Raw genomic sequence first — 22664 nt, forward strand, 5'->3', positions numbered from 1 at the left:
CTTTGGCCCGTGGTGCACCACATGTGCCACGCCGCTTGTTTTGTATAGTGCCATTTTGCCATGCACGGTATACTTTTACCACGGCGGTACGCGAACAGTTCACAAAATCAGTCGTTTCCGAAATGCTTCCACCCTTGGCCCGAAAGCCAATAATCATGCCCTTTTGGACGTCGGATAAATCGCTACATTTCTGCATTGCGCCAACGACTGAAATGCTTTTCGTTGCCCTAGGACATCCAATATATACACTACACTGTAATGTGCTGCCACCTACACTCTGTGATTGGTTATTTCACGTTGACGTCGAAAGTAGGTGGTGGTCACATTAATGTGACTGGACTGTGTATATATATATAGCATAAAAAGCTTCAATTGATATTTTTATGTTCTTCCTTTTCTGTAAATCCCTTTCTTTTCTTTTATTATTCTAACCTAATCGAAACACTTTCTCACACTTTTAAATTCCCATCCTGTCCTTAAATCTATTTTTGGCTGAAGCATGCATTAATTAAAAGTAAGATATTTTTCCCTTTACTCAGTGGGAATCGCGGGACCTATTTAATAAACCAATTAGAATTACCAAGATTTCTCTTTTTCTCTAAATCGAGGCATTTCACGAATTTTCCTTGCAAGATTTTCCTTTACATTTAGGCTGAAGCACGATGAAATTGTGTCTCTTTCTCTCCAGTCATTCATTTGAAAATGATTAAATAAAATTAAATTGAAACGGTTTGATGAAAGGGAGCAGGATAAATAAAATGCTCTCTTCAAATATTTAAAAGTAAATAAATAAAAAGAAAAAGTAATCGGAGAGCACTAATAACTTACTTGCGGAATTGAGTTGCCATAGGAAGAACACTCTGAGAAGAATAAAAAGAAAGAGGTTTCGTTGTCTTCGCTACAAAGAAAAACGTCTGTCGAGATCTTAGAGGAGATATTACTAAATTACTCCTCTAAGGTCGAGACTGATTATTTAAACAGCATTCCCTTCACCGTTGGGGATTGGACTTCTCTTAGAATCTCACCTACCCTGCTTTCTGGTTGCTTCGAACTCCTTATTGGTTTGTGTCTAGCCTACCTGAATTCTAAAAGTGTTTGTATCATACAAAATGTGAGAAACTTAAAAAACAAATGAGAACGAAGTGCTTTGTCTTTTTCGGAATCGGATATGTGTTTACCAACTTGCTGGAAATGACATCATATAAAATAATAATAAAGAAAAACGATTTTCGTTCTAAAGCAAAACCATTCAAGGATTTCATCATCCGTTAATAATATCCTCAACTGTTGATGCTATGAAAGAGGTTATTAAAATTCCTAATGTGTTAAGATATTCGGTTCCTCTAGAAACGCTCGGTCCTAAAATAACGTCATAAATTAGTAACGAGGTTTCTATTTTATTTATTTTTTGCCTCACCGTTGTGTTCTATTTTATGGTATTTACTCTCAAAAAATATAACAGTTGAAATTTAAAAAGTGAGCGTTTTAAAATAATTCACGCTCATATCTTGAAATTTGAAAATATAATTATATGATTATTGATACTTATATTTTGATAATGTTTTTATTTATTGATATTATTATTCAATGGTTTACCATATTATTTGTTTAAATTGAAATAATAATATTAAAATTTAGTGTTTTCGTTATATATTTTTTTCCCTTTCAGTTTGGATTCAGTATGATTATAATTTTAATTAAATTTTAAGAAATCACTATCTTTTTATTGCATTATATATCGCAGTATATATGAATTATTGATTTCATAAGTAAAATTTCAATTTTTATTTTATTATGGTGTTTGAAAAAAATATGCTATTCAAATAGTTGAATTTTTTTTTAAACATGGTTACCAAAAATAGTGCAACAAATAATTTTGATTATCAATCCAAAAAGTTTCAAAATTTGAATTTAAATGAAGATAGACCCGGAGAAGGTTCTGGTATTTCCATTAACAGACCAAGTTTATAAGAGAGAGAGTCAAATCTAACATAAAGATAAAGTGACCAAACCACAAATTGACAATGAATAGTATCCGGATACACTCAAGATACATTCAAAATAAAAACAATAAAGGTGACAAATACCCGATTGTGACTAAGAAAACTATGTTGTTAAATTGTTAAATGCTAACACAGGTAGTACTTTAAAAATAAACACAACAAATATTTTCGAAAAATTATGTGTCCAAAAATAAAAAAAAAGATATAAAAGAAAACAAACAAAAGGTAATTTGCAACTTAACCGAACTTGCACTTCAGATTAAAAATAAGGAAAATAGCTAGGTCAGTCAAATTTTAAAAAACTGATTTACCTTATACCATATTAAATTAGAAAGCTTTGTTTTTGATTTCAATTAGTGATTAACTGTGTTAAACAGGTGTAATGCAAAATCTGTGAAGACTGATCACCTTTTGTGATTAAAAAAGTAATTTGTCCTCACACATTTTTTTCTGAAATCGGGGTTAATTATCGCAATAAAAATACCAAGAAAGGAAATAAAAGCATAAAAAATGTAGAATATAGAATTAAAAAATATAGAATATAGAATTAAAAAATATAGAATAAATATAAAATAAAAATATAAAATATTGGCCATAGTAGGAATTTGAAATAATGTTGACTCTAGTTAGACGATCTGACTGTACCTGAGCTGATACCCAAACTTTCTCACAGTAACCAACGAAAGCCCTTTGAGCCACGACTAACTTAACGTGCAAACTTAGCGTATACATGCCGCTTGTTTTACCTGTTGGTATTGAACTCACGACCTTCATCCAAAGAACATAGACTGAAGAAAATGATTAGCTCTTCAAAAACGTAACTAACGCGGGGAACTGCTCAGTGCTGTATACTATACAAGAAAGACAATTTTCAGAGGGAGAAACATATTCAGATATCGCAGAGCGTCATTTAAACTACGATCCAGCTCATGCTCATAAAATGCAAAGTGACAGTTAGAAGATACTCCACCTGTGAACTGGTTATTGGAATACTCTACACGCATAGTTGTCTACGCTGCTTCCCGCTAACTGCCTCTTTATTATTTTTTTCGATAACAAAATGTGTTAGCAGATTTTGTTTATCAATAGTGTTTATCAATAGTGCAAAAATATAGTAGTGTTTATCAATAGTGCAAAAATACAGTAGTGTTTATCAATAGTGCACTTCCCCAAACCCAGTATTGGTTAGAAGGAGAAGATGGTGCAAACCCGTTTCAAGAACCTCTGCTGCTGTGCCCCTAAATGTTGCTGTTTTCTTAATACACAGGGACTGCACCCAACCATGGTAGACCGGTTTACATTATGTAAATGGAAGCTAAACTTCTTGCCCTACGTATATTCGTTGCCTCATCTTTGCATTAGTAGTGTCAGCGACATCTTTTATCTACTGCGCCATCAAAGAACGTGTAGCATCGTGGACATGGCAAACATGTTGGAAATATGTTTTTTTCTTTCTAAAATGTCACGCAATAAAGAGTAAAAGAAGAATTTAAAGTTATGGAGCATCATGAATTTAGTACGAAAACAAATATCTTGTAGTTGTTCTAGAAACAGAACTCTTATAAAGCGCCTTTGTTCACTTTTTGTTAGTGATTTTCAAAACTGAAACAAGAAACAGATCACTTTCTTGCTTTTTTTTCTAAGTGTCATGATGTCACAGTTATGACATTCAGAAGCAAACAAACGTGCACTTAAATCGTACAGTTTTCCGCAATAATGTCCTCAAAATGTCTTTCCGCACTTAATATACGATGCTTTAAAAGTTTGTAATTCAATTACCTTCTATCACGTACCGTTTTTGAGATATGAATGTTAACTCAAAATTCTTCCCCAGATGGCGCTGATATTAGTTAAATACTACTTCAATGAGTGTTACTGAATTTTAGGCATGGGGAAAAGCACAACAGTTGAAGAAGTTCAAATACAAGTGAATGAATTAGAAGTGTTTGATTATGCTTCAAAGCCGGGAGCCCTCCTTTCGGTTCATTCACCTTTTGAAGTTGTTGATCCAGGATCTGACGGAGTTATTCTGGAGCCTAATAAGAAATACAAAGTACACATCCGATTGGTACGCCATATTTCTTTACTTTTAGCTCTAATCTTCCATTTTTTACTAGAAATTATGAATATAATTTTACTTAAAATAAATATAGATCCATTTACTATGCATACTAGCGAAACAATGTCGTTAAGGCGGAACTATATTTTTTCTACAAAATTTTACGAATTCTCAGAGAAATATCTCAATTAATATAATACTGTTTATTATTAGTGTAAAAATGCAGAACAAACCAACAATAAACAATAAAAAGAAATTTTTTCTTCTTCATCACAACCATGGTAGTGGTTGGGAGGAGAGGAGGGTGCAAACCCATTTCAAGTACCTCTGCTGCTAAGTGTTATTTTTTCCTTTATGCACCGGGATCACACACATCCTTGGGGGACTAATTTACATTACGCCTATGGAAGCTAGACTATTTCCCCCCATGTATATTCTTTGGTTTGGTCAAGAAAGCTATCTAAGATATCGACCCCTTAATGTTAATTTTACTTTTCATGTATTTCACCATATTTCAAGAATTTTTTAAGCGATTTGAAAAATTTTTGCACTTAACTATAAAATTCGTTTATCCAAAGATAATTCAATGCAATATATGACATTTAGCATGTATTAGGGATAGCCTGGTCGGTAGGGCACTGAGTCCATGTCCCAGAGTTCGTGGGTTCGAACCCCTGTCGAGTCGCAAAAGTCCTACATTTTCCCATAACAAATCAGTACCTTGGATTGGAGATCGATCGTTCTCTGATTCAGGTCAAAATTACGATCTGTGTATGTATGACTGGGTCCGCCCTATAAACTGGTGTAACGGGCAGAATTTGAATTCTTGGCCATAGATGGCGCCACTGGAAAACAAGAACAATCACTTCCCCTCTGCCTACACTGGCATACGTTAACAACAACAACAGTATATATTTTTATTAGTTTATACAATTTTATTTAATAATATACGAAGAATTTTTGAATTTCAAGGTATGCAATTTTTTACATAATTTTTNTTTTTAAGCGATTTGAAAAATTTTTGCACTTAACTATAAAATTCGTTTATCCAAAGATAATTCAATGCAATATATAACATTTAGAATGTATTAGGGATAGCCTGGTCGGTAGGACACTGAGCCCATGTCCGAGAGTTCGTGGGTTCGAACCCCACCGGCCAAAGACTCCCCATGTAGTAAAGTGACTGATGCACGTTAAATCTGTCGAGTCACGAAAGTCCTACATTTTTCCATAACAAATCAGTACCTTGGATTGGAGATCGATCGTTCTCTGATTCTGGTCAAAATTACGATCTGTGGATGAATGAATGGATGCATGAACGGGTGTGACGTGGCAGAATTTGAATTCTTGGCCATAGATGGCGCCACTGGAAAACAAGAACAATCGCACCCCCTCTGCCTACACTGGCATACGTCAACAATAACAACAGTATATATTTTTATTAGTTTACACAATTTTATTTAATAATATACGAAGAATTTTTGAATTTCAAGGTATGCAATTTTTTACATCATTTTTAAGAAAGAATGCAATATTTAAGGGCAAGATTTGTCAAATAGTTTCTAAGAAATTGAATTTTGAGAAGGGTAAAAAAATAGGATTTTAAAAAAAATGTCATTTCTCTGGAACGATTTAGCTACTTTTGCTCAAATTTTGTATGCTTCCATGCAAACTTACACTCTTTAAAAATGACGCAAAAGTTGCATATCTTACAATGCGAAGTTTTGTCAACTTTCATTTAATAAAATTACGAAAATAACGAAAAACAGTAAATACTTCTGTGTTAAAGTAATTTTTTGCATAAAATTATCTTTGGCTAAACTAAGTTTATGATTGTATTCAAAATTATTCAATTCACTTAAAAAAATTTTCGAGATGTGACAAAATGCGCAAGAAGTAAAATTAACATTGAAAGTTCAAAACTTTGGGCCTCTCTCCAGGCCAAACTATTGGGACCATAATTCCTAGATTGTGGTTACCCTACAATATCTTAAGTCTCAGAAATCTGAACTCGTCGTAAAAAAGGTTATGTTTTTTTGGAAAAAGTATGCGTTTGCCTCTAATTTCGTAACTTAAAGTATCGTCTGCATTAATTAATAAGCATATTTGATGTCTCTCTCCGAATCATTAATATAAAATCCCAGAATGCGAAGATCCGATCATTAGATAGAAAGATATTCAGGGTGGTCCTTTTTTGCACACTGTTCACAAATAGTTTTAATACTAATATACATCCACTATTTTTATTAAATCATTTTGTAATGCTAACATTTTATTTTACTAAGGTACAGTTTTATATTAACGCAACCAATTTTTTTCATTTCCTTATACTTTTACTCAAAATTTCAGGCGAATGCTTTTAAATCAAGCATGCAAACACACTTTCGAATTAATTAAGTATTGTAATTAAATAAGTGCTCTTTTAAAACATAGAAATAATAATCTGTTTTTTAAAATTATTGGAAGTCTAATTTGGAACTGAAATAAGCCCCTGATTTTGGCGGAAAAATTGCAACTTAATAAGGGAAAAACAAATCAAAATTCCTAAGTTTTTGGTTAGATTAAGCTAAGTATTGTTATTTCAGGAAGAAAATCATTTGTTGAAGCTCCCATATAAAACCGATTGTAGGGACTACGAGGAAGAGTGGATCAAAAACGGAAGAACTGGACCTCGATCACAACAGGTACATACTATCAATTATCTATTACTTAATGATCATCATTTAGAAGTCTTGTAAGTTTTAAATGTACATGCTCATTTTCCTCTTTATTTAATACTATACCCCCAAGATACCTTTTTTATGATTGAATTATGCTAAATTTATCATTCATTATATTTTTGAAGCCCACAAAAGACCTATTTTTTTCAATTGTGGTAGTTCTTTAAGAAGTTTTTAAATATATAGTTTACTCTTTCGACTGCTACAGTAATAAAACCTTCTACATCTTTTATTTGAGTTGTTCATTTCTGTTAAAAATCTTAAGGTGTGCGTCAACAGTTGTTGGAATGAATACAATTTAAAGTGCTTCAACTGCTCAAAGCCACTGATGAAGAGGCAACTTCAAGCAACTTGCGTAAGTAAGTATAAAAATCACCTTTCATTTCTTAAAAAAGTTGCAGAACAGAATGTGCTCATAACCCATGGTATTCAGTTTTTGAAACTTACATCTGCAGCATTATCCTGATTAGGGAAATCCCCGGGTTGACTACTCTTTCTTCTTCTGTATTGCTGTAATTAAGGAAAATTGGGTTAGATTCAAATCATAAAGTGTTTTAAACTATTAATATAAGAGGTAGTCAATTGAAAAACAAACACCTATAAAACATATCCCTTGCCTAATTTGGTAAAACTGTTGTTACGATGGACAAATTTGTAGGGTTGATGCAAATGATTTTGACAAGACAAGGGTCAACACATTGCTACTTAATTGCTCCAGTGATGGTCATTGTGAAAATTGTTTTCATCCAGCAGTGGAAATCGAGGAAATGAAAGAGCAGACAATTGGTGTCTGAGTTTGCTTGTACACTTGCAATTTATCGTTTTATGTCTGCTGGGAATGCAAACACTAAGAGTCCCTGCCAAGTGTGCACGAATGACCAAAGTAATGCAGTGAAGGGCGCAGGCAAGACGATTTACGCCTAAGACAGATTTGTCGAACCAATACGCCTGGTGTGATTGTTGTAAAAGTAGTACTCCATATACGCTGATCTAGACTAATGGTGACGGTCAAGAAAAAATCCTTGAGGATGATCCGATGGCATGCCATCACAATTATGATGAGAGAAAGGCTCCTCTTTGGTAGCCCGACGATTTGTGTGTAACATACAGAATTTGGCGGTAGAACATCTTACCTCCCACCTTCAGTCCCTTTGTAAGCTGATGAAAGTGATCTATTTCGCTCACTGACCATAGGCCAGTGGTTCCTTGCTTCGGTGATCTACTGAGAATTGTGTCTCACGATTAGTCCTTGGATAAAGCTATCTGAAACCACGTATTTAATTTGCTTATATTTATGCTTTTAAAATGCGATTTTTTTATAACTTAATAAATTTAAATCAACGATAGTTGAAATAAAAGAAATATGTTATGTATTGAAAAGAAAAATTAATATAGAAATGATACTAATTCATTTAAGAGAAACGTAAAAAATCATATTAACATAATTCATGCCAATGATGCTTCATTTTGATAATAGGGGCTAAACGTATTAAAAAAATGGGCCTTATACTTAAAAGCAATAGAGAATATGTTGCACCATGGATTAATTTTGAGTTTTTATTTTTTGTGCCGAATATAATAATTTTAATTTCTTCTATTTATATGAAGTGCATTAAATGTTTGTTTATTAATAATAATTATTATTATTTGTCTGTTAATAATAATAATAAAAATTATCATACATTTCCGAAAAGAAAAAAAAAAAACTAAAGACTCTGAAATATGATTCGTTTACCACTGAGGATACTTTGCAGCAGCTATGTGGTCGGTGCTAGATGGGTTCTCAATTCGTATAGACCAGCCATCGTCGGGATTCGAGCCGGGTACACCTCATTGGGAGGCGAACGCTCTATCACATAAACCACCATGCCTGTGCTATTGCCGTCCGAAGGGCTGAATTTCTTTTCATGCAATTATGTAATTTTCAAATATAAATATTAAACCGCCGCACAACACAGTAATTATGAATTAATTTATCATAAAGAACATATAAATACTTTTATTTAATATTCTGGAAAAGCCTTAAAAATCAGCTAGTAAAAATAAAAATAATAATAAATTCACCTGCATTAGTATTAAAAACGATCCAGTTTGATCCACTGTAGGTTAGAATTTCTGATTAGTAATTAAAACAGTAAAAACAAAAATATCGTTCAAATGATGAAATTTTCTTTTATTCATAACTCACGAAGTATTTATGGAATCTTTCTGGTCCCATATCTCAAAAATAGACTCACCAATAGACTCATGCATAACAAAATTAAAAGTTAAGAAAAGAATTCCAAAAAAATTATCAAACAGTGGTCGCCATAGTGCAACGCATGCAGTGACGACGCATGTGCTTTGTTTACTATTACTCTTGAACACAGTCGAAAAGTGTGATGACGTCCAAATAAGGTGTGCACGCCATCAAACTCGAAACAACACCCATTTTGCCAATGGGTAATAAACAGAATTGGTCTAAAGCACACCATGGGGCTTTGAACCATTAAATATTACTTTTTAAATAGCAATCACTTTGAATTCTTTTTTTTCTCTAAAACTACTTGTTAGACTAGACTGCTGAATTTAGATATTTTGGCAAGACATATTCTTTCTTGTAGTCTACATAAGCTAAAACGAATTAGGGGAAGCATGTTAAAATAATAACTAATAATATTTAATATAAATTTTAACTGAAAAATACCTGATATTGAATGAAACTCCGTGTTTTATATCAGTTTTTATTTCAGTCATTTATTTACTTTCATTTTTATTAACAAATGTCAGATCAAAGAAGCGTGAATTTAACTTTCTAAACTTCTTTTTCGAAGCCACGGATGCTGCACTTTTGTTCTAATAGCGATGTTTTTCTTTAACATTTCGAAGTTATGAGCATTCTTTTAAATTAAAAATAAAAATACGTAAACAAGGATAATGAAAATATAGCATATTTTAATCACCTAAAACATTTTAAATAATTATGTTTTCATACAGTAACTTTAAATAACTTTAATTCATATGAATAATATATAATATAAAATATAAAATACATGATATAAATGGGAATAATTTTTTTCCGATGTAATATGAGTGAAATGCATGCACATTATCTTGTGTCTCATGTTTCTAGAATTGTATCTTAATGTGTAATTACTTTAGAATATGCAAAGTTTGCACCTATTCATTTTTTCCAATTTTATTTATCAGTTTTTAAGCCGTATTTAATCTATTTTACAAGCATTCAAAAACATTTCGTGAAAGGAAGGAAAAATATTACTCTGGCTAGTAATTATATTATTTTGAAATTTAAACTTTCCCTTTTATAGCTCTGGTTCAAACGTCTTGTGACCTTGAGAAAGCCGGAAATATTGTAAAAGAATGCTTAGCAGCCTGTAAGAATGCCTGCAAGTAAGTTTCGTTCGTTAGAATTCATTGAATTGGAAAATAATATTTTATCTTTCAGATCATAGATACATACCAATTATTTTTCTTTTAAAAATTGCACTTCTTCTTCTCTGTATTGTTATTGCTAGGGTTATGGACTAATATTTTATTTAACTTCAATTCAAAATTCCATATACTATTTAATAAAAGAAATATACAACCAGATAATAATCTCCCTGCAGACAAAAGGATAAGATATTTAGCCATTCGATTAAAAACATCAAGCTTTTTGTGAGTAAGAGGAGTATAATTTAAAAATATATGTGCCATATATATGAAGCTCGGTGGCTGAGTGGTAGCGCTTCCCTCTCCCGTACACAGGTCCTGGGTTCGATCCTTGGGCCGGGAAAGGTTTACTCAGTCTTTCATCCTTTCAGTGGGTCGAAAAATGGTACCAAGCATGCTTGGTAATTAAACATTGGGGGTTCCGAGTTCGGCTGACCACCTGACCTTTCTTATCCTTTCCTCCAGACGTGGACACGTACCTAGGCTTGCAAAACCCTTACCCGTATAGTCAGACCACCTGATCATCTGCTCCTGCACCCAAGAGTCAAGATCATGGACACAGTAGGCTTTGGCCCTCTATGGGCTGTGGCGCCACTGAGTTTAGTAGTAATAGTAGTACCATATATATTTCGTTATGTGTATACGAAAGATGTACTTTTTGTAGAGATAAACTTTAAATACATTACGCATTGTAACAAAGTAAATGTCGCTGTCATGCTAGGAAAGTTATTATATAAATATATTTGTATTAGTAGTAGTGCTTTAGTATTAGTATACTACTATTAATAGTATTAGTACTAGTAGTAGTACGTTGTACTAGTAATAGTCCTTTAGTGGCTGATTAGTAGTACTCACACTAGAGCTGCACAACAGGCTATCAGTGACTGTTGAGGATATTGAGGATGATCAGAAGACGCCATCACAATTTTGGTCCTCTGCTGAGGGGATGACTCTTCCACTTAGTTAGCCCGAGTATACCGTAATTTACGGTAGAATGACAATAATAAGTATATCTCATCCTTTTACAGGCTGACCGCAGCCGCTGGTGTAGATGATTTACTGCACTGTAAAAAAATTGGCGTACACAATTTCCTATTCTACCAAAGTAGTGTTTTACTGCACCAAAACCTAAGGGCAGTTCCTGGGGCAGTGAAACCCCTGGAATATAATTTCACGTGTTGTAAAGTAACCAAACATCAAGTTTAGTTTTAAGTAACACTGAAATTTATAATTACAGTAAAATATGATACACATGAGAATCAGTAAAGTTATTTTAATGAGACAATATAAAGTAAGAATTAGTAATTTAATTTGCTGATTCTGATTAATANACTGTTACAGTCTAAAACCTTCTACATCTTTTATTTGAGTTGTTCATTTCTGTTTAAAATCTTAAGGTGTGCGTCAACAGTTGTTGGAATGAATACAATTTAAAGTGCTTCAACTGCTCAAAGCCATTGATGAAGCGGCAACTTCAAGCAACTTGCGTAAGTAAGTATAAAAATCACCCTTCATTCCTTAAAAAATGTTGCAGTACAGAATGTGCTCATAACCCATGGTATTCAGTTTTTGAAACTTACATCTGCAGTATTATCCTGATTAAAGGAAATCTCAGGGTTGACTACTCTTTCTTCTTCTGTATTGCTGTAATTAAGGAAAATTTGGTAAGACTCAAATCATAAAGTGTTCCAAACTATTAATATAAGAGGTAGTCAATTGAAAAACAAGCACCTACAAAACTTATCCCTTGCCTAATTTGGTAAAACTGTTGTTACGATAAACAAATTTGTAGAGTAGACGCAAATCATTTCGACAGCGCAAATTTCTACACGTTGCTACTTAATTGCGCCAGAGATGGTCATTGTGAAAATTGTTTTAATCCAGCAGTGGAAATCGAGAATGAAAGAGCATACAATTGGTGTCAGAGTTTACTTGTGCACTTGCAATTTATCGTTTTATGTCTGCTGTGTATGGCAATCACTAAGAGTCCCTGCCAAGTGTGCACGAATGACCAAAGTAATGCAGTGAAGGACGCATATCATGGCAAAGCGATTTACGCCTAAGACAGATTTGTCGAACCAATACGCCTGACTATTGTTGTAAAAGTAGGACTCTATGTACGCTGATCTAGACTAATGGCACCATGGACTAATGGCGACGGTCAAGAAAACATACTTGAGGATGATCCGATGACATGCCATCACAATTTTGATACTTTGCTGAGAGAAAGGCTCCTCTTCTTTGGTAGCCCGACGATTTGTGCTTAAAATATAGAATTTGACGGTAGAACATCTTCAGCCGATGAAAGTGATCAATTTCGCTCACTGACCATAGGCCAGTGGTTCCTTACTTCGGTGATCTACTGAGAATTGTGTCTCACGATTAGTCCTTGGATATCTGAAACCACGCATTTGATTTGCTTGTAGTTATGCTTTTAAAATGCGATTTTTTTTAAACTTAATAAATTGAAATCAACGATAGTTGAAATAAAAGAAATATGTTATGTATTGAAAAGAAAAATTAATATGGAAATTATACTAATTCATTTAAGAGAAACGTAAAAAATCATCTTACCATAATTCATGCCAATGATGCTTCATTTTGATAATAGGGGCTAAACGTATTTAAAAAATGGGGTATATACTTAAAAACAAAATTAATGGAGAAATAGCTCTGTTTCTACGGACTAATAAAAACGTAATTGTTGTAGTTGTAGTTCATTTACGTCGCACTAGAGCTGCACAATGGGCTATTCGCGACGGTCTGGGAAACATCCCTGAGAATGATCCGAAAACAATCCATCACAATTTTGATCCTCTGCAGAGTGCATGGCACTCCCGCTTCGGTAGCCCGACGACCTGGAAGCGAAGTCGAGCACTTTACGGTTGAACGTTTTATCAAGGACCAATACCGCAAATGTGTTTTGCTCAATCAAATAGAGTGCAGCGAACAAGAAATGAAACAATTAATAAGAAATATACAAAATTGAAATTGTTTTAACTTCATTAATTGTGTTGGTATGCGTCTCTCATTTCCGTGCATCACTTAAGTGTTATTTAGCACTGAATTCTTGTTTATTTTTTTATATTTATTCGCTTCTAGCGAAGAACGGCTATTCAGCTAGTTAAAGAGTAGAAGAATAGGGAAGTCAAAATTGAAAAAAAAAAACTCTACAGAATGTCTTTCATGATATCTTCCAATTATTGTTTACAATATTTTGTAACAAAAAAAACAAAAATCCTTTAATACATATTTATATCGAAATGCTTTAGAATTTTTTAAGCATTTTTCAGTTTAAAATTCCATTGGGAGAGAAACTATTAACTAATATTGTTCTAAACAAAAGCATTCCGAGAAATTTTATTATAAATAGTACACATTTATTGAATTTTTATTCATTGCTAATTTTAAGATATAACGTTATGTAAAGTAAAATATTTCACATAAAATGATATCTTATTAAAAAAATAATACCTATATCATTTTATCTTTATTGTCAAACAATATTGAATTCTTATTTAATTGGTTTGCATTGAAGCGAATATTTTGTAACGTGCTGTTGATCCGACAAAACTCGATAAAAAATTAAACTTTTAGAAACAACTTGGAGAATGAATTTAATTTTTTGAAAATGATCTTAAAGTATTTTAATATTTTTTCATTACTATTTTTCTTTTCGCATTAAAATTCATTGAATTGCTACAATGGAAAAAATATCAGTTTTGATTCACATTTCTCCAATGTATGATAAGATGTGAAATAAAAAATTGAAATTAGAAAACGGAAAAGCTAAGACGGTATCCGAATTGGATCCATTAAAAAAATAGAGAATATGTTGCACCTTCGACCAATTTTGAGTTTTTATTTTTTGTGAGGAACATAATAATTTTAACTTTGTTTATTTATATGAAATGCATTAAACGTTTGTCCATTAATAATAATTGTTATGTTTGCTTATTTATAATTATAATAATGAAAATTAACCTATACACTTCAAAAAAAATTAAAGACTCTGAAAAATGATTTGTTTATCACTGAGGATATTTCAGATCAGCTCTGTGCTCGGTGCTAGCCTGGTTCTCAATTCGTATCGACTAGCCGTCGTTGGGATTAAAACCCGGTACATCTCAATGGGAGGCGAACGCTCTATCACCTAAGCCACCACGACAGAGCTATTGCTGTCCGAAGGGCTGAATTTCTTTTCATGCAATTATATATTTTCAAATATAAACATTGAACCACCGGTCATGACAGTAATTATGACATGACAGTTTATAATAAAGAGCATATAAATACTTTAAATTAATATTATGGAAAATCCTTAAAATGAGCTAGTAAAAGTAAAAATAATAATAAATTCACCTGAATTAGTATTGAAAACTATCTAGTTTGAACTGTAGGTTAGAATTTCTAATTCGTAATTAAAACAATAAAAACAGAAATATCATTCAAATTATTAAACTCTCTTTTATTCATAACTCAAGAGGTATTTATGGATTCTTTTTGGTCCCATATCTAAGAAATAAATTCACGAACTTAATGCATAACAAAATTAACAGACAAAAAAGAATTCTAAAAAAAAATATCAAACAGCTGTCACCACAGCAACGCATGCAGTGACGACGCATGTGCACTGTTTACTATTACTCTTGAACACAATTGAAAAGTGTGATGACGTCCAAATTAGGTGTGCACGCCATCAAACCCGAAAAAACACCCATTTTGCCAATGGATAATAAAAAGAATTGGTCAAAAGCACACCATGGTGCTTTGAACCATTAAATGTTACTTCTTGAATAGCACTCACTTTGAATACTTTTTTTTCTAACACTGCTGGTTAGACTGCTGAATTTAGATATTTAGGCAACTAAAACATATTCTTTCTTGTAGTCTACATAAGCTAAAACAAATCAGGTGAAGCATGCAAAAATTATAACCAATAATATTTAATACAAATTTTAACCCAAAAATACCAGATATTGAATGAAACTACGAGTTTTATTTTAGTTTTTATTTCATTCATTTATTTGTTTTCCTTTTTATTTAACAAATGTCTGGTCAAAGATGCGTGAACTTAACTTTCTGAATATGTTTTTCGAAGTCACGGGTACAGAACTTTTTTCTAATAACAATGTTTTTTTTTCGAAATTATGAACATTCTTTTTAATTAAAAATAAAAATACGTAAACAAGAATAATGATTATGTAGCATATTTTAATCACCTGAAACCTTTTAAAAAAATTATGTTTCTATACATTAACTTTCAGTATCTTCAATTCATATAAATAATATATAATATAAAATATATAATATATATTATAACTGTAAATATTTTTTTCCGATGTAATATGAGTGAAATGCATGCACATTATCTTGTGTCTCATTATTTTAGAATTTTTTCGTAATGTGTAATTACTTTAGACTATGCAAAGTATGCACCTATTCATTTTTTCCAACAATTGTTATTTTTTACTAATTTTATTTATTAGTTTTTAAGCCGTATTCAATCTATTTTATAAGCATTCAAAAACATTTTGTGAGAAGAAAGAAAAAATATTACTCTGGCCGGTAATGAATGGGGGCATAGTATTATATTATTTTGTAATTTAAACTTTCCGTTTTATAGCTCTGGTTCAAACGTCTTGTGACCTTGAGAAAGCCGGAAATATTGTAAAAGAATGTTTAGCAGCTTGTAAGAATGCCTGCAAGTAAGTTTCGTTCGTTATTCATTGAATTTGAAAATAATATTTTATCTTTTCGATCATAAATAAATACCAATTATTTTTTTAAAGAATTGCACTTCTTCCTTCTGGTATGGCTATTGCTAGGGTTATGGACTAATATTTTATTTAACTTCAATTCAAAATTCCATATACTATTTAATAAAAGAAATATACAACCAGATAATAATCTCCCTGCAGACAAAAGGATAAGATATTTAGCCATTCGATTAAAAACATCAAGCTTTTTGTGAGTAAGAGGAGTATAATTTAAAAATATATGTGCCATATATATGAAGCTCGGTGGCTGAGTGGTAGCGCTTCCCTCTCCCGTACACAGGTCCTGGGTTCGATCCTTGGGCCGGGAAAGGTTTACTCAGTCTTTCATCCTTTCAGTGGGTCGAAAAATGGTACCAAGCATGCTTGGTAATTAAACATTGGGGGTTCCGAGTTCGGCTGACCACCTGACCTTTCTTATCCTTTCCTCCAGACGTGGACACGTACCTAGGCTTGCAAAACCCTTACCCGTATAGTCAGACCACCTGATCATCTGCTCCTGCACCCAAGAGTCAAGATCATGGACACAGTAGGCTTTGGCCCTCTATGGGCTGTGGCGCCACTGAGTTTAGTAGTAATAGTAGTACCATATATATTTCGTTATGTGTATACGAAAGATGTACTTTTTGTAGAGATAAACTTTAAATACATTACGCATTGTAACAAAGTAAATGTCGCTGTCATGCTAGGAAAGTTATTATATAAATATATTTGTATTAGTAGTAGTGCTTTAGTATTAGTATACTACTATTAATAGTATTAGTACTAGTAGTAGTACGTTGTACTAGTAGGAGTCCTTTATTGGCTGTTTAGTAGTACTCACACTAGAGCTGCACAACAGGCTATCAGTGACTGTTGGGGATATTGAGGATGATCAGAAGACGCCATCACAATTTTGGTCCTCTGCTGAGGGGATGACTCTTCCACTTAGTTAGCCCGAGTATACCGTAATTTACGGTAGAATGACAATAATAAGTATATCTCATCCTTTTACAGGCTGACCGCAGCCGCTGGTGTAGATGATTTACTGCACTGTAAAAAAATTGGCGTACACAATTTCCTATTCTACCAAAGTAGTGTTTTACTGCACCAAAACCTAAGGGCAGTTCCTGGGGCAGTGAAACCCCTGGAATATAATTTCACGTGTTGTAAAGTAACCAAACATCAAGTTTAGTTTTAAGTAACACTGAAATTTATAATTACAGTAAAATATGATACACATGAGAATCAGTAAAGTTATTTTAATGAGACAATATAAAGTAAGAATTAGTAATTTAATTTGCTGATTCTGATTAATACACTGATTCTTAAAATATAATGAGTTTGTCAATCAAATAAGCGCGAGAGAATAATAAGACGAGTTCGAACCTGGCTCAATGGAACAGAAGTTAAAGTAAAATGTAAATATACTTCTCACACAACTAAAAACAGTAATACATATTTTTTAACAGTGAACTTTAATTTTCACAGATTGAAAAAAACTCTAAAGCCATCCGCAAACACTCGGCAACTTGGTATCGATAGTAAACAACCATTGATTAAATCAAAACTTGCAAGTCTTGCAAACATTGGGAGTCAAAACTTGCAAACATTGGGAGTCCTCGAAAGCAAAAATATCTAAAGTCAAAATCGCGTAAATTTGTTTTAAACTTTTCAAATATTCGGCTATTTAGACAAAGAATATGGAAAGGAGAAATAGTCTTAGCCCTGATACGTAACTAACTTGGAGAACTTATCGGTGTGGCGTGCAGTACCAGAAAAACAACTTACAGGATGAGCAACATACTCAGATTTAGCAGGGTGTCATTTGAACTAAGATCCAGGAAATGCGCATAAGAAGCAAGGTGACAGCCAAGAGGTTGGTACACTACTTTCCACCAACCACAATTTTATTCTTTCTCTCTATGCCAAAATATGTTAGCAGATTATGGAATATGTTATATATGCAGAATATGTTAGCTGATTATGTTATAGATCTCTATGCCAAAATATGTTAGCAGAGTAATATGCTAGAAGATGGATCATTAAAATATACTCTCAAGGAAATATTTTAATTAATAGTACAATGCTGATTAGCAATTGTGTAAAAATGCAAAGCAAACCAACTATATACAAAAAAGAAAACTTTTTTCTCCTCCCCCAAACCCGTTTAAAGAACCTCTGCTGTTGTGCCCCTAAATGTTTTTTTCCTTTATACGCGGGGACCACGCCTAATTCTGGGGGACTGGCTTACATCATTACTTCTCCCCCAATGTATATTCTTTGATTAAGAACTTTCATGCACCCTTTTTTGTACCCTTTTTCATACACCCTTACTACTACCCTTTAAGAACTTTCATGCACCCTTTTGTAGATCAAAGCACGATTTGGTGTTGGTCCTTCACCCAATTTTGTTCAAGATCAAATTCGGACACCCCAGTTTTTAAAGTGTGGGAACCGTATCTTATGAAGAGTCCACTGAGAGATATACATTTGGAATAATTGAAATGTGTTCTTAGAAATTGCTTCTCTAAATTTATTACTTATGATTCAAGAGATAGTAAATTTTCATATAATTGACAATTAATAAGATTTTTCTTTACATAAAAAGATGAAAATGTACCAATTTGGTTTAATATCCGTTTGTGATCAGAAAATATTTTGTAGCGCCGAATGCAGGCCATAAAAAATTAGCAAAATGCAGTAAATATTTGAATTTGAATTTTCTCAGCAATGGCACCGATTTACGAACACCAAATTTAGAGCACCAAATCAAGAGTAGAGAGGACAAAAAATGAACGTCTCCCATTTGCAAACAAAATGTTTTGCCACTCTAAAACCATGCAATATGAAAAGTTAAAAGAGATCATTTAGCTTTTTTATTATCGTATAGTATCATTTCTCTCAGTGTGTCAATAAAAGTTTTGTAACACTAAACTCAGGTTATGGAAAATATAATAATTTAGTGTTCATCACATCTTACAAAGACGAACTCTTCGGAGCCCTAAATCTATGCTATGGAATCTTAAAAAAATTCGATAATTTATTTTAATTCTGCCTTTTTTTAATTGTTCTAGAGATGTTACCTCTACATTAATCAGGCTAAGGACAAAACATTATAAGGGCAGGAAAATCCGTCCCGTGAATACAAGATCAACGGAAAGAACTGCCCTGATTCCCAACTAACTCCAAAACAAATCTTTGAATTTCCCAATTTTTACTTCAAGTGTCTTAAGGATAGGTATGCTACCACTTCAGGAAATCCTTCTAAAAGCTCCGAGGTGCCAGAGCTGCAGTCAAAAGCTCCTTTAATGGCATCAAGTGAACAACTCTCATCCATGGACTCGACAGCAAAGAAGCCGATTCCTCGTTTCAATAAATTTTTGTTAGCAGCACTAAACATTAATTATTAAAAATGTAAAAAAAGTATAATAATTTAACGTTTTCCACATCTTAGAAAAAACAGTCGCTGCCCTGAACCTAGGTTAAAAAAACTTTGCAAGACATAATACTTCTTCCATATCCTAGCAGAACTTTACAGTTGCAGAATTTTGCATTTTATTGATTATTTTTATTGAATAAAAGCAGAAATTTATATTTAAAAGCAATGAAAATGATTTTAAACATTTATAAAAATTCTTAATAGATGCAAATTTTATTGATTTTATAGGGAGAGGAAATACATTTACAAAGTTCAACAGCAGCCGTATGTGAACAGGGTAATTAATCTAAATTATTCTCTAGTTTTTCTAAAATTATTTAGTTCTTGTGATAGAGACTCCTTTCCATGCAAAAAAATTAGCGTAGTATGTATCTGTTTCTTTATTCATTTAAATTTTGGCCTTTTCAGCTCCATTTCGTATTGTTTTNTGGCGCCCTTCAGAGAATTAAAAATACAAAATTATCTTCATCAAAGCCGATGCTTTACATCCCCGGCGTTCAGTGGCAGACTACTATTTCATATTGTTTTACTACACATGGCCTTAGCCCTCTGGTGGGAAAGACTTAAAAACAAAACTTACAACAGTTACTTTTCTCAACAACTGAAATTTAGAATAGTGTGATTAAGAAAAATATGTGAACTGTTTGCAATTTCAAATGATCAGTATTCAAAAAAGTATACAAAAACTAGACGTTAAGAACGTATCCAATGAGCGAGCAAAGCGAGCATTGGATTACGAAGTAATCCGAAATGAACTGTGAAAGCAGTTCCGGGGGTTGGTGAGAGCCAGCGAGCAGGGGGGGGGAAGCCTCCTAGTAATCGATGTTTAAGTATTTCAAGTATCTGTTTAATCTAGAGATGTGAGGGCTATTGTTCGTCAACCCTATAATGATGTTTAAGATTAAGTGCAGTTGCCGAGTATACATTTGCCCGGCATACTCTACTCTGATATTTTTAATGGTCAAGTGCCACTTTCCGGTATGTCCTTCACTGATGATTAAGTTTAAGTTCAATTGCTCGGTATACCTTACACTGATGTTTTATTTTAAGGTGCTTGATATACATTCGCTCGGTATAACCTGCACTGATTTTTTGTAAGGTAAAGTGTCCCTACCCGATATACGTTTATTCGGTACACCCAACACTAATTATTTTTTAAGGTTAAGTGTCATTGTCCAATTTTAATCCATTTGTTCCAATTGCCATTGTCAACAATTTTCGCTGAATTGTTGAAGTTAAGGGCTACCTTTGCTGTTCCGAATTCGCGAGAATTTTTAGTGGTTTTTTTACGGCCTCACTTTAACGGAACAGTACCGAATATATATTAATATGTATACAATTGTAACAGGAATAGATGTACATTAATCTGTATCTGTGTTTTAAGAATCTGGAAAAGATGGTAAATTCATTTTTTGACTGATTTTCGTGAACTGATTCCTAGATTTAGTAACTTATGATTTAGAACATAATCCTATATTTTGAACATGTAACTGTTTAATTGTTCTACAGTGAGCGTATTGCATTAATAAAATATTATACTAACTGAAAGCAAACTTTTTAAAAAATATATGTATACACATTAATATTTAAAAAAAATTATATATGTTATAAAATGATTTTATTTTTCTACGTTTTTTAAAATATTTTACGAAAAATCGAGTATGTTGTTTGTTTTTAAAGTTTCATAGCCTTTTGTGTTTATCTTACACATTTAATTTTATTTTTTGTATTCTATATGCTGCTTTTGTGAAGTTTAAAGATTGGGACGGAGAGTAAGTAATTTTTCGTATTAAGATGGTCCAATGTTTATAAAATATTTATTTCGAAAAGTGATCTATTTAAAATGGCGCGTGTAAAACAGTTTTACAGACATTTAATATTTATTGAGAAAGGTGATCTATTTAAAATTGTGTGTGTAAAACAGTTGTTATAGAAATTTAATATTTATCGAATATAGTTCTAAAGCACACATTACGTGTGTGAATTTTTAAATTAGGACTTAGCTTGAAATGAGTGTTTACGAGCAGCTTCCAGATTTAAAAACCCATCCACAATAATATGCATAGTTAGTTTGTGATGCATACCTGGTATACATTGTTCAATTTTTCTAGCAATTCACTGTATTGCTAAAACAAAAATGTGATTTTTTTGCTAGTCAACTTATAAGAGATTTTGAATAGCTCATACTATACCTATTTAACAAGTTTGATTTACTTCAGCGTTCAACATACAAGATTGATAGGTTGTAAGTTTTTTATGGTTTAGATACCCGTTTGTAATATAGGATAAATCCGGTTCTTTTTAATAGTGCTCAATCTTGACAGGTGTTCAGCTTTACCGGTTCCACTATTAAAATATTTATTTGAGGTGTTCCATAATATCATCCATATAGTATATCACCGTAATATTTATACAATAATATTCGAAATCTCAATTGCTAAATGGAATGATGCTATTTTTAAACAACATGTTATTGTTTTTTACTATTGCTAATTTTGCTGCGATCTCTAAAAATTATATAATATTTATATAATAATATTCGAAAGCTCAGTTACTGCATAGAATGATGCTTAGTATAAACAGCATGCTATTGTTTTCTACTATTGCTAGTTTTTGTTGCAATCTCTAATATGTATACAATAATATTCGAAAGCTCAACTACTGCATGGAATGACGCTTATTATAAACAATATGTTATTGTTTCATACTATTGCGAGTTTTTGTTGCGATCTCCAATATTATTTCCTTTTCTGACTTAAATTTTGACAAGGATTTAATAACAGTCATTAGAGAACACTCTGTGTCTACAAAATTCAATCATTTAATTTGCTTAAAGAAACATTCTTTAGATAATCATTGCTCATTGGCGTAATTGATTTTTTTACGTAATTTCTTTTCATTAGCGTGATAATTTCTTAAATATTTAAATTTTCAGTTTAAACATTTTACACTTTACACCAAATTTTACGCATCAACGTGATGTTCCGCTATACCACTATACTAACTTGTTTTCGATTACAAACTTCTATCGATTAAAAAAAAAAAAAAAAGAAGAAGAAAAAAAAAACGTTCCGACACATTGGTGTTTTCAGAAGGAAAAATAGTTCTCGTTTTGTGTAAATGGGTGAGAATTTGGTGCAAGCTATTGGCGATCGAAATGGGCTGCAGGTGGCGTGGAGCAGAACTCTCTACCTATGGCAAGACATTGCATGCTTTCACCATTAGCGTGTGGAGAGTCATAGAGGAAGGAAG

General features: G+C 32.5%; 1 protein-coding gene across 2 annotated transcripts in view; it reads left to right on the forward strand.

The window, feature by feature from the left end:
- LOC107442477 (amiloride-sensitive sodium channel subunit gamma) overlaps window positions 1-22664 on the forward strand; it is a 49256-nt gene that overhangs the window by 20961 nt on the left and 5631 nt on the right. The window contains exons 6-11 of one of the 2 annotated variants that reach the window (XM_071181117.1): window positions 3890-4071; window positions 6648-6746; window positions 11612-11705; window positions 15841-15922; window positions 19641-19689; window positions 21165-21184. In XM_071181117.1, coding sequence (XP_071037218.1) covers window positions 3890-4071; window positions 6648-6746; window positions 11612-11705; window positions 15841-15922; window positions 19641-19689; window positions 21165-21184 — 526 coding nt within the window. Of the gene's footprint in view, window positions 1-3889; window positions 4072-6647; window positions 6747-7047; window positions 7142-10090; window positions 10173-11611; window positions 11706-15840; window positions 15923-19640; window positions 19690-21164; window positions 21185-22664 lie in introns of both variants that reach the window. The other variant, XM_043047067.2, reaches the window with a different exon arrangement.

This window comes from Parasteatoda tepidariorum, chromosome 5 (genome assembly GCF_043381705.1).
Source record: "Parasteatoda tepidariorum isolate YZ-2023 chromosome 5, CAS_Ptep_4.0, whole genome shotgun sequence".
Lineage (NCBI taxonomy): Eukaryota > Metazoa > Arthropoda > Arachnida > Araneae > Theridiidae > Parasteatoda > Parasteatoda tepidariorum.